This window comes from Bubalus kerabau, chromosome 3 (genome assembly GCF_029407905.1).
Source record: "Bubalus kerabau isolate K-KA32 ecotype Philippines breed swamp buffalo chromosome 3, PCC_UOA_SB_1v2, whole genome shotgun sequence".
In the NCBI taxonomy this organism is placed as follows: Eukaryota; Metazoa; Chordata; class Mammalia; order Artiodactyla; family Bovidae; genus Bubalus; species Bubalus kerabau.
The window spans coordinates 73,176,667-73,189,249 of NC_073626.1; the positions used below are offsets into that span (position 1 = coordinate 73,176,667).

The 12,583-nt window shown below is 42.6% G+C and overlaps 1 protein-coding gene and 1 pseudogene across 4 annotated transcripts in view; one reads left to right on the top strand and one right to left on the bottom strand.

The window, feature by feature from the left end:
• Window positions 1-1,443: 1,443 nt before the first annotated feature.
• Window positions 1,444-2,333, bottom strand: LOC129646232 (protein tyrosine phosphatase type IVA 1-like; annotated as a pseudogene).
• A 7,181-nt stretch (window positions 2,334-9,514) lies between these two features.
• NFE2L2 (NFE2 like bZIP transcription factor 2) overlaps window positions 9,515-12,583 on the top strand; it is a 33,118-nt gene continuing 30,049 nt past the window's right edge. Inside the window, exon 1 of one of the 4 annotated variants that reach the window (XM_055572124.1) lies at window positions 9,515-9,707. In XM_055572124.1, coding sequence (XP_055428099.1) covers window positions 9,663-9,707 — 45 coding nt within the window. In that variant the 5' untranslated portion in view covers window positions 9,515-9,662. The other 3 variants (XM_055572126.1, XM_055572125.1, XM_055572128.1) reach the window with 3 other exon arrangements.

The window sequence follows — 12,583 nt, forward strand, 5'->3', positions numbered from 1 at the left end:
CTTACACATGCATGTTTCACAAGTTTAAAAATGCAAACAACCCAATATATTATCAACATGTGAGTGGATAAGCAAACAGAAGTATATCCTCACAATGAATATTACTCTACAATAAAAAGGAACTAGCTATGGATACATGCAACAACATATATGAACCTCAATTATGCAGAGCAAAGTAAGCTAGATTTAAAAAGAGTACATATTGGACAAGCCCACTGATAATATTCTAGAACATGCAAACTAATTAATAGATGCAGAAAGTAGATGACTGGTTGCCTACAGATGGGATGGGGGAACAGAGAGAAGCAGGAATTAAAGGAGACATGAGCAAATTTGGGGGGATAATACTTACATTCATTATTTTAATTGTGTTGATGGCTTCATATATATATATATATATATATATATCAAAACTTATCAAGTTGTATACTTGAAATTTATGCCACTTACATGTTGATTATACCTCAATAAAACTGTCTTACAAAAAAATCATTGTGTTGATTTTTCTTTTTTTTTTTTTTGCATTTCATCATTTATTTAATGTTTAAGCTCTTGCACTAGATTTTTACAAGCTGGTGAACACTGACAAATTATTTCTTCACAGTACTATTACCACATGTTCCTGGACAATATAAATAAATAGTTGAGCTAATGTTAATACACATCACCATTTTATCAATTACATAATAAAACAAATTGTAAAGTATCCAAATATTAAGTTACACAGCTCAAAAGGTATATAAAATATTAAATGTCTGTTTAATTCTTTAGCAGAAACCCACTTTTTTTTTGCAAGAGAGGCTGGGAATCACACTTCAAACAAAACCAAGTTGGTAAACAACTTCAGGTAAGTATGGAAAAAATTACAAGAATTTCAGAAATTTTGACTAAGAATTGTTTTAGTTACAATAACAAAGTATTTGTACCTTTTAAGAAATACTTACTAAATTAAAGTGCATATTCTACATGTTCTGCACAAGACAAAGGCAATGTTTTACTAAAAATACTTAATAGCCCCCTCCCATTCTGTTTTCAGGCCCTCCCTGGAAGCTGCACCCCAAAGTACAAACATTAAAATGAACTGTAAGGCTTTTGTCTGGAGACATTAAAGACATGTGCTTCTGTACAATGTAGATTTTCAAAATGGAGGCCTTCTACAACACAAAATGAGATTTATAGAAAGATATTAAATCATCACTGTAAGACTTGGTTAATTAAAAAGGGAGCAAATCTGATGTATACTGGTATGAGTATGGGAGATGTAAACATACTGTGAGCAAACCTCATAGGCCCTACTTTCTGTGTTTGAAATGATGCAAGGAATAAACCACTCAAGGTCCAGAGTGCTCATAGTTCCTGGGATTTGTTCTATATGATACTAAAAATATACAAGTATTGTGCTGGGTATTTTGGCACCTAGTCTTTCTAAATTTCTTACATATTGATAAGATTCTGGCATGGAAACAGATTTAAAGATATGACTCAATACTGCATGATTTCAGGAAGGGTCAACTGGTACAAATTATAAGCACATTTTAAATGCTGAACAGCATGAATTCTTTACTCGTATCCAGATAGGTTGATCATAACCTGAACAGAGTCTGCAATTCTGCCAGGCTTGTGGCCTGGTAAAACTGCTCTTCAACACTCCTATGGAAGCTTCATTATACTTATTCACCAAGCCAACAGGCTCTCTACTATATACAACAAATTCCATCCTGTCTCAGGTTCCACTTCTAAGCAATGGCATCACACACCCTGGTTTCACTGAATGCAACAGTTGTTTCTATGCCCAATGGAGTCTTTGAAGTGCAGCCGCATTTTAGGATGATACTTCTCCAAATTCAAAAGTTGCTTGCTGTTAAAAGCTCCTCGCCACTTTTGTCTTATGAACTGTACTGCATCTTCATATTTCATTCCACCTTCAGTTAGTGCTAGGGTGACTGGAGCTCTGCCAAGGCCTGCAACACAATGAACAGCAATACAACAACCACGGTCTTCACGAAACTTAGTTTTCACAGGACGTAACCAATCATCAACAATCTGGTTAGATGGTGGTGCGCCATCATCCAAAGGCCACCTGAGCACACGGATGCCTTCTTTCTCCACAAGGAGTAGTGGCACAAGTTGCTTCACATACTCTTACTATAGTGGAACTTCTTAAGTTCCTCTATAAATTTGTTTAAGGTCGCATTAGTTGGGTTATGTGTAAGAAGAAATCTCATGTGTATGTAACTTCTACAGGAGCTGGGAGTTCATTCGAGCCAAGTTAATTTAGTTAACTCAATAGGGATGTGAAACAATTTAAAAAATTGAATACAGAAATGATGCGAAGAAACTGAGTCACCTTCGATATACTCCACTGGAAATTCTCAGTGCTTTTGAGTATGAAATTGGGAGTAATGAATGAATGAACCTCTTAACAAGAAGCAGCAGTTCTTCAATCCAGTAATACTGAGCCAATAGAAAGGAAGAGTACTGAAGTCTACCCCATCCAGGTCAAAACTCTTGTAAAAAATGCTCTGTGGATTTCAACTCAACACTTCTGTGTCCAGGTTAACCAGTCTTCTGGGGGCTTCGTGGTGGAGCAGTAATGAATTTCTGCAGTTCACCTGTCTGCACAGAGGTCATGCTGTGCCTGGCAGTTATCTCCACTGCCCTTCAGAAACTTCATAAATGTGTGACCGAGAACACCACAGAACTGAGGAATATATCTGCTCATTGAAAACTGAGGCCTAATCATACAGCCGGTCCCGAGGCTGCGGCGGTGGCAGGGCAGGCACAGCAGGGCAGGGGTGGCGGCGGTCACCGAAGGGCAGCAGCGGAAGCACCTAAGTCCTGATTTTTCTTAAAAAGGAAGAATCAACCGTGACCTCTGCCATTAAGTTGGATAGACTACCCTTTTGTGGCATTCACCACTTACTGGCTATGGTCAATTGTAAAGTTTTATTACTGGACTATAAGGACTTTGAGAGTAGAATCCAAGTTTAACTCATCTTGGTCTTCCCTCTAACCCACAGCATGGTGCCCTTCATCAACTGTTATTTTTTAAATGAATGAATTATCTGGATAATGTTTGGCAAAACATCTCAGAAAACATTTTTTCCTGAGTTCCCTAATTAACCCTTGCCATTCTTTTAAACATCCATCAGACAGCAAATCTGCATGCTTAAAAACTTTAGAGCCAGAGTGACCTGCTCAGCTACTTGCTAACTGTTTGACCATAAATAAAATTAGCTAGCCTCACTAAGCCTCATTTTCCTCATTTCTAAAGAGGGTAGTAATATACCTATGGGCTTCTCAGGTGGCTCAGTGGTAAAGAATCCACCTGCGAATGCAGGAGATACACGTTGGATCCCTGGGTACAGAAGATCCTCTGGAGGAGGAAATGACAACCCACTTCAGTATTCTTGCTTGTAAAAGCCTGTGGACAAAGGAGCCTGGTGGGCTATAGTCCATGGGATTGAAGAGTCGGATAGGACTGAGCATGAGCACAATAATGCACCTATGTCATTGGTTTTCTGAAAGGATTAAATGAAACAATCCATATAAAGTGCATGGCCCACAGTGTAAATTCAAAAAGGCAAGTGAATTCATACATTTGCCATCATAGACTTTTGAAAGTTTATAAACTCCAAATTCTGAAATAATTTATTTTTCATCAGAAGAAAGAAAATGTAATGAACTAGTACCTGAATCTTTTGAGGAGAGATAGCTCTAAACTGACATTAAAGTTACCTGCATGTTAGGCTTTTTAAGAAGCATACAGCCAGAGAAATTTAATTTGTTGGACGAAGTAGAAGGGTACAATAGCTTGCAGTCTTGTCAGTACATTTTATACCTTGTTCTTAGACCTTTTCATTAAAACAGAAAAATTAAAACCTTGTCATTACACAGAGAAGATGAAGTTCCAAATAGCCCATTTAGTTTCTTCTTACACTTCACTTTGAGGTTCTTACATGTGGAAAGCCTGTTATCATATTTGTTTGCAAGCTTTCTCTCTAGTGAAAAATACTTTATCATTCAGCCTATGGGGAATTAATTAAACGAAATGTGGAAAAATGTAATCTTCAGGGACCTCTGCTGTGGGTACTCTCAGTAAATACAGCACAGCTAAGGGACTCTGCAGAGATCTGACCTAGAGTGGACGGAGTTCTGGGCTTTAGGTCCAGCCGGTTTGAAATAAAATAATTTTCTTGAGCCTTGAGCAATTCATTTCATTGTTTTGCAGTCTTTTGATTTATAATATGGGGACTAATCATATAGTCATGATTTATAGGGAATGTTTATAAAATATATGGAATAATTATTATTAATAAACTAGGTTATTAACCTCTTCCAAAAATAAGGTGCTGACATGTAAATAACATTTGTATCTGAGGCTTTAGTTCTGGTCCAGTGCTAGATATGCCTTCAGAAGTCCAAATCAATTCATCTTGGTGGAAGAACATAAATGTTCTTCTACTCCTGGCTCTGCCAAAAGCTAGTTCTGTGCTCACTGGTAAACACTTCACCCCCTCAATTTCTTCAAATGTAAAAGTAGAGAGCTGGATTAGATCAGGGAGGAAAAACACATGACATATACTGACATTCCTATCTGTCTGTGCCCCTGGCAGACATTGTTAGTCGATCACTGAAATTTTTCTACCCGAATTAGGAAGCTGCTTCTGAATTCCTCTCAGCAAAACATCCTAGGTAGTCACTACCCATCATTTAGAGTTAGCAACCAAAGTAAAACATACTTGCCATCTTTGAGACAGAGTATCTCTAAGGGTTCTTTTAATTCCAATATTACTCAAAGGTCAAAATGAGAGTCTGCACCAGAAAGAAGTATGTTGGCAAATCTTACTTCCCTTTTTCACATTCCAGCCTCTGAGTGTTAAAGACTTTACAAGGCCTGTCCATGAGGATATTCTGCTCTTACATTATTGCATTTTGCCTTTTATTTGTCCAAAATGAAAACAGGTTAGTGGATTTCCCCCAAATTCTGAAAATACATACTGTAAATCTTTAAACAATCCAGAACAGTACAAGGATGAAAGTGAGAAGTATCTGATATTCAAAATCCATTATTAATATTTGGTAACCAGTCTTGCAGTCATAGCTCTAGGCGTGTTTTCCTGTACTCTAATTTCCCCGTACAGCAACATTATGTATGAACAACTTTGCACATCACTTGGATCCTGCACTTCTCTATGTACTTTTAACATGCCATCTTTATCTGGGGGCTCCTATTCTGCAGAGCGAAACTTTGCAAATATAGCAGCAGATTGAAAGAGCAAAAGATCTTTAGACCCTTACTACAACTACACTTAAAGATGTGGTCAAATTCTCCAGGCTCCTCTCTAGTAAACACAGAATGGAAATATTTGTAAATCTTGTGGTTAAAATTCAATTTGAAATGAAATGGACCCAGTGTCTTGGGAGAAAAGCAAGGGTTCCTCCTTTACCTCTGTACCCCAACACAACTTTTTTTCCTGCTTATTACTATAAAAGTAATATATTTTTTAAGGAAAATGCAGGCAGGTGAAAATGAGAAAAAATAAAAAGCATTTGTAACCTAATCAGAATAATTGTGGTTAACATTTTGGAATGTGTATGTTTGTCTTTTTTTTCCTATGCATATATTTTTATGTTGGTATCAACATACATAATTCAAAAGCACTCTTTTAAACTTCCAGGTTTTTCTCTTCACACACTGCACTGCAGTTCCTGTAGGGTACTCATTCTATTATGAGCAGGAAACTACAAGAGTTAAAACTGGCTTTGGTAATATACAACTCTTTGTGTTAGTAGCTTGCACAGTGAGGTGTGCGCTCACCAAGGAACCAATGTTATGGGTGTGTTTTTAAACTAATACGCCTATTATTTTGAACACTACTGTACTGGAGTTTAGTTTATCCACTGGGCATGATGCTCCTGAAGTTCAAATTCCCTCAGCAGATACCCAGCAAGGATGTTACATAACTGGGATAAATGAGGTCATGTTAGGGCCAAAATCTCTGTATGCATTTATACCTCAATCTACTTAACGGATGGAATATGTGTTCCTTAAGTGTATTTGCATAAAGAGACTATCTCACCATCATCTGTCTAATGGTGTGATACTGATACATACTGTGATGAGGTGATTTACTTTGTATGCAGCAGTGAAGAGGGTGTAACATAGGAAAAATACCTTCTTCATTCACAGGGTTGTCAATTGCTCCTGAGGGTTTGAGACTCTTGTTAAACTGCAAAGTACCATCCCTATATGTGACGCCAATAATTGTTAACAAACAAAAAGCAGCCAGGAGAAAACTTGTCTTTGATATTCAATATATGCTGTTTGGTTATCTATTGCTGTGAAACAGACCCAAAATGTAGTGGCTAAAAACAATTTATTATAATCTCTCACAATTCTCTGGGCTGACTGGGCTCACCCAGGCAGTCTTCTGCTGGTCTTGCTTGGAGTCTCTCATATACGGTTGCAGTCAGATAGCAGCTGGGGCTGAGGTCTCCTGGGGTTCAACTGGGCGGCTAAATGAGCTAGTCTGGTTTCTTTACTCATATGTCTGGTGCCTTGGTTCACATAGCTGCTTCTTTCCACTTGAAGTCTCACCCCCCAGGGCTTTTCCCCACAGCCTCTCTTCCCACAAAGATAGTCAGACTTCTTACATGATGGCTGACTTCTAAGACTAAAATTCAAAGCTGTCAGGCCCTTTTAAAGCTTAGTGGAGACTTGGCATAGCGTCACTTCCGGCCTCCCGTAAGTTACAGCAAGTCTCCGGGCCAGCCTTGGTGCAATGTGGGGGACTACACAGGCACAGCAACGCGCGAGGAGGGGCAGTTCACTCAGTGCCATCTGGGCAAACTAGCTACTGGATCTGCTCCCACTGGAGGCTGTACAAATTTAGAATTTTAACAATAATGCCAAGGGAGTTTGGATACTTTCTTGGTGAAACATGGAGTACAATGAAAAGGAATAAGCAGAGGGAAGAAGCCTCAAGGTGATGGAGGACTTTGAAAACAGTAGGTACTTTCTTGGGTCTTGCAAATTTGGCAGATTAGATCACGGAGAAGGTGAAATAAATGGGTCATTGCATCACTGTTATCCAAACTTTGCATACTTGGAAGGCTTACCTGATGATGCTTGTTTTTTATGACAGTTCCGGAACTAAGTATTAAAACTTGGTCACGCATCTCAAGCGTACCTGGAGGGTTCTCTTTCTAAGGATGGCAAAGAATTCAGATATAAACAGAAACATACACAGGTTAGTAGAATGTGAGGCCAATTGAGGGGGAAAATAAAATAGCAAGGAGAGCTGATGGTAAAATAACTCCCATGGCAACAGGACAGGAGAGAAAAACTAGCATCCTGGAACTCCTCGGTGCACAGTATCTGTGCCTTCATGGCACTACATTTAAGTTTAGAGGGCAAGGCCTCGTTTCTCACATGGATATATCTTGCATCAGAGTTCTGCAAAGACCAGGAACCTCCTTGATGTAGGTGGTCCGAGACTGAGGTTTCCTCCTCTTGTGCTGAATCCCCATTTAATGCCAAACAGCTTTGTTTCCTTAATTTTTCTTAAACATGTTCAGACTCTTATCCTATTGTCCTCCTCCCTTTGAAAATATGTACTCTGCAGGTGCCTGAAATAATATACTCCCAGTAATTGCAGTTTTGCAAAAGTAAAGTTTATTTTATTCAGTCTAAACTCAACGGAAATTTGTTGCCCAACAAGGAAATACCAAATTTTATAAGCCGCTGGACAGCAGCCATCATGTCGTATATGACTTTGTTATCGCCTGCCTCCTGGGCTCTCTGTCTACCTTCTCCATGTACTAATTTTAATAAGTAACTTGAATTGTTAGCAATATACTCTGGTGCCATTCTTTGACGCAGAAATGTCATTTCATAATGTCTCTGCATATTCCATATCAGGTTCACTGTAAATCACTTCTCCTGAACTTTTTGTTAGTGCACAGATCATTTTGCGGGCTTCTCACTTAACAGCTGAAAGTTTAATTCAAATTGAAGAAACTTACTTCAGTTACAAGCAATTAATTTAGGCTTCACTTACCTTAAGAAATATTCGAACATATAAATCAACAGGTAAGTCCTGGGAGTGTCAAATTATGCAACCGAGAGAAAGTAAGTTCTTTGCAGCTTTGGGGGCGTTGGTCTGCTGTAGTCAGGCTTTTATGGTTTTCTTTCTCTTTTTTTGGCGTCAGGTTTTTGAATGAAATAGTAAAACCAGTGCCAGACACTGTCTACTCCACCTGGTTTTGCATAATTCGAAGAAGTCAGAAACTGAAAACCAGGTTTGTTAAAGAGCTAGAAAGAGTGCTGTTGCATAAGAGAAAACAAAACTAAATCATTTCTCTATTCTTTTTTAAATCATAAGATTTCACAATATTCCTGTTTTCAAGTACTTGAAGTTTGCTCTGGGCACTGACTACTTTTTAAATAACTGTTTTTAATGTGCAGTGAATAATACACATTCATTGTAGATTTAAAACATACTTAAAGTAACAAAGAGAAAAATAAAAATCATTCAAGGTCCTGCAACTATTAATATTACTAGTAATATTTTGAAGAACTTTTTTTTTTCCTATGTACACACTTTCACAGAACGGGTCCACACTACACAGTTTTATAACTTGTGTGTTTTTTTTTTTTTTTTTTTTTTGCGTTTTTGTTTTTAAAATCGTATCTTGAGTACATGAAAACTTCTAGAGGTTATGACACGTTTGTAATATCGAACGGGGTTAAAAATCGCCGTCTATGGTGTGGCGTGTGCACTCTGGTGGGAAGAGAATGCTCCGGGTGGGCAACATCGACCACTCTTCGATCCAAAGAGACTTCTCCGTTTGCCCTCGGCGACTGAAGCCTGGCGAGAGTGCAAGGCGTGGGAGTAAGTGGAGGGCGATCAGGGTGACTGGGAGCACGAGCTCCCCGCGCGGTCCACTTTTCCCCCAGGCCAGTCTCACTGGCTGAACCGGAGCGAAAGGGCAGCTCGCGGGGCGCTGGGCCCAGGTCCCGGCTTCCGGCCCCCACCCCCGGGGCTGGCGCCACTCTCGGGCGGTGGGGAGAGATAAAGCCGGGCAAGGTTCTGCAAATCCAAAGCAGGGAGGCGCAGCTCCGATACCATCGCCTTTGCCGAGTCTCCAAGCGTGTTTGTTTCAACTGTTTAAACTGTTTCAAAGCACCCGAACCCCAGCGACCTTCGGCAAACAACTCTTAATCCCGCGGGCGGGGAGCGATGGCTGCATTCGCCGGAAGGGCAAACTGAGAGTGGAGCCCGGGGAGCTACGGGGGCCCTCCTCCAGGCACTCTGCCAGCCCGCAGCCGCCCCTGAGACCCCCGCCCGCAACTCTTTCCCGACCCAGGACGGCCAGCTTCTTGCGTCAGCCCCGGCGAGGGTGGGGGATTTTCGGAAGCTCGGCCCGCGCGGCCGGCTGGGGAAGGAAGGGCCTGGGCTCTTGCCCCGCCCTCGGGGGGCGGGAGGCGGAGCGGGGCAAGAGCCCGGTCGGCGACTCCGGCCAAGTCAGGGAGAAGCGAGTTCCTAGGATCCCCCAGGAGCCGCCGCCGCCACCAGTACCGCCGTGTCCGCTCCAAGCCTCGGCAGCCGGAACAGGGCCGTCGTCGGGGAGCCTCAAAGCACCGTCCTCAGCTCAGCATGATGGACTTGGAGCTGCCGCCGCCGGGACTGCCGTCCCAGCAGGTGGTGCCAGGACGGGAGCAGGGGCGCGAGGGATCCGCGGCCCGGGAGGGACAGCCGCATCGGCCTCTTTCCCCGTCTGTGGCCGGAGCTCGGACTGCAGCGGCCGCGCGCGCACCAGAGCCGCCGCGCTTGAGCTGCGGCCGGGGGAGGGGAGTGGCGACCCCAAGGGTGGCGAGGGGTATGGGGGGCGCGGCCGAATGATGTGACTGACAACGCGCCCGCAGCCCCCGAGGGCTATAGGGTTGGGGGTGGGGGGCTACGCCAGAGCGCGTGGGGGCGAAGGGCGTCTCTAACCGCGTCCCGGGTCGCCGGAGCCGAGACGCTGGAGCCGCGGCCGGCCCCCTTTCCGAGTTTGAGCGGCAGGGAGGCAACCGGGTAGGAGAGGGCGGACGCTGGCGGTCTGAGCCGGCGCGGCCCGGCCCTTCCGGGGCTGCGCCGCTCCCCCGCCTCGGAGCCGGCAAAAATGTGCCTAGTCACGGGGCCGCTCTCGGGGGAACTGAGGTCTCCGGGCTGGGACCTGGAACCCCTCGTCTGCCGCTGCCCCTCTGCCCAAGACCTCCGAGGGCGCGATCCGCGGCGCTGTTACCCTGCTGAGGGTTCTCCTAGGCAGAGTGATCAATCAGTCCAGCCTTGCGATCGCCCTTAGGTCACTTGGCGAAAATGCCCAGCTCCCAGGGTGGGGGCAGGCGGAGGTCACCAAGCGCCCAGCGTATTCGGTTTCCCCGACGTACCGCGATCTAACCCTGCCCTGCGCGCTGCCTCGCCCGGAGGGAAAGGTTCGGACTCGTAGAACTCTGAGTCGGCCCCTAGCAATACGCCGGCAAGGGCGGGCGGGGCGGTGGACTCTGAAGTCCGACGCGGCTTCGCTCCCCCCACCTCCCCCCAGCTCCCCGCGGCTTCTCAATCCCGGAGCTGTGTCTCCCGGTGGCGCACGCCGCGAGCGTGGTCCCGGCGCCGTGACAGTGGCCGGTTGGCTGTCACGGCAGCCCTCAGTGGGCCCTTTCCTGCTTTGTAGCGTGCAAACCTTGCCGCGCCGAGGCCAAGGGACAAGTTGGAGCTGTTGATCTGTTGCGCAATTGTTATTTTCCCCAGGGCGGCTTTGTCTTTGGATTTAGCGTTTCGGAATTACAATTCCAAAATGTGTAAGGCAGGATATTCTGTTCTTTGCTGTCAAGGGTAAGAATTTCGAGTGTAGATTAGCATTTCTGTTGTTTTTAGGCTGTTACTAAATTTTGTGCTTTCATACATTGTTTCTCTTTTGCGTGCTTTATGTAGTTTTCCCTTTCTGTTTGAGAATTTGCCTCAATTGCTTTCCTAGTATGTTACTTCTTTTGAGAGGGCAGAGGGTGGGACAGCTGTGTCTCATAAAGCTTTGCTAACAAGTTCTGTAAATATCGCAAATGTGGAAACAAGTTTCTGTATATATTTTGTAGGGACTTTTTAAAGGAGATAATTTCCAATTTGTGTGTGTGAATGCGTTCTTTGGAAAAATATTTAGTTCAAGGAAATGTGTAACCTAATAGGAACGGTAAATATATTTAAGCTCTTAAACATCAAGCTTTAGACTAATCCTGAAGTAAGGTTTTGAGTTATTGACAATGTACTGATTGTGCCTTTTTTTCCCTTTGAAGCTGTTTGTCTTGAACTTTCCCCCAGTAATGAGTAAGATTGTATTCCTTCCTCCCCACGATATGAAGAAGTAAATTGTGCTTTCCGATTTAGCTGCTGTTCAATCCCTATAGCCATTTCTTTAATAATCTGTATGACCAAAGGATATATGATGCTAATAGACTTTAGTTTTCCTAGATTCAGGAATGTAGCCTAGAGTGTTATATTACTGAAGTTTTTTTTCTTTCTTAACTATATAATTTAACATTCTGTATACAAAGGTGGGTAAAACATCTTTACTGCTTTTTCTTTTAAATGTGTACTTTCCAATTATGTTTGTTAAGGTAACTCCCTTTCCACCCTTTGTAATCAGACCTCAGTTTGCATATGTGAAGACTATAAAAGAAAATGGAATAAAAGTTAGAGTTAATGTCGTGTCTGTAACTAAGATTCGTATTAAATCTTTGTAGTCCAGGAAGATTTGGACAGAGTCTTAAGTGGATTCTAACCTTTTGTCAAAGAAACACCAGGTGCGAGGTGGTACAGGGGTAAAAGTTCTCCCCCCTTTGTGCAGAGGAGGTGTTGATGAAGAGCAGTAGAGTTTTACATTCTGAATTTCCATTAGCTTCTGGAAGGAATCATCCATTACCCTTTTCAAAGCTGTCTTGGAGAAAGTATTTTTGCATATGAGGAATGAAGTTGATCTTGGACTAGATAAGGTAACTTTTAAAGAAAAATAGGGCATCCCTCTCATCTCCAGAAGGTTGAGCAAAGAACAACTTGACTTTTTAGATATTTGGAAAAAAACCTCTTGAGAGATTGTGAAAGATCGTAGGAGGATAAAAATGTAACTGAGTCTTCCTGCATTAAAAGTAGCTTGGGTCATTTTGGACTCTTTCTTGTCAACTTGGGTTTTTATAAACAGTGCTGGGAGGGGAAGCCCCAAAATCTAACTTTCTTTAGGATAACCGGGAAGAATTGAAAGCCAAATACATTATTTATTTTTATTTTTATTCAGGACGAATTATACTTACAGAGCTGCATGAGAAAAAGAAACCTTTGTGGGCTAGAAGCACTTTTTTTTCCCCTGGGAATTTCCTCTCTATTGGTGAAACACATTTAAAGGGGGGTTTGCGTAAATAATATTTCTTCTTTGATTTTTCCTTCATCTGGGGTTAACTTGTCAGTGCAAAATCTCGGATTCAGGAGGAGTTTGGCACTAAAATAATCGTAGATGAGTTATTGGACACTTGTGTGCCAGGCAGTAT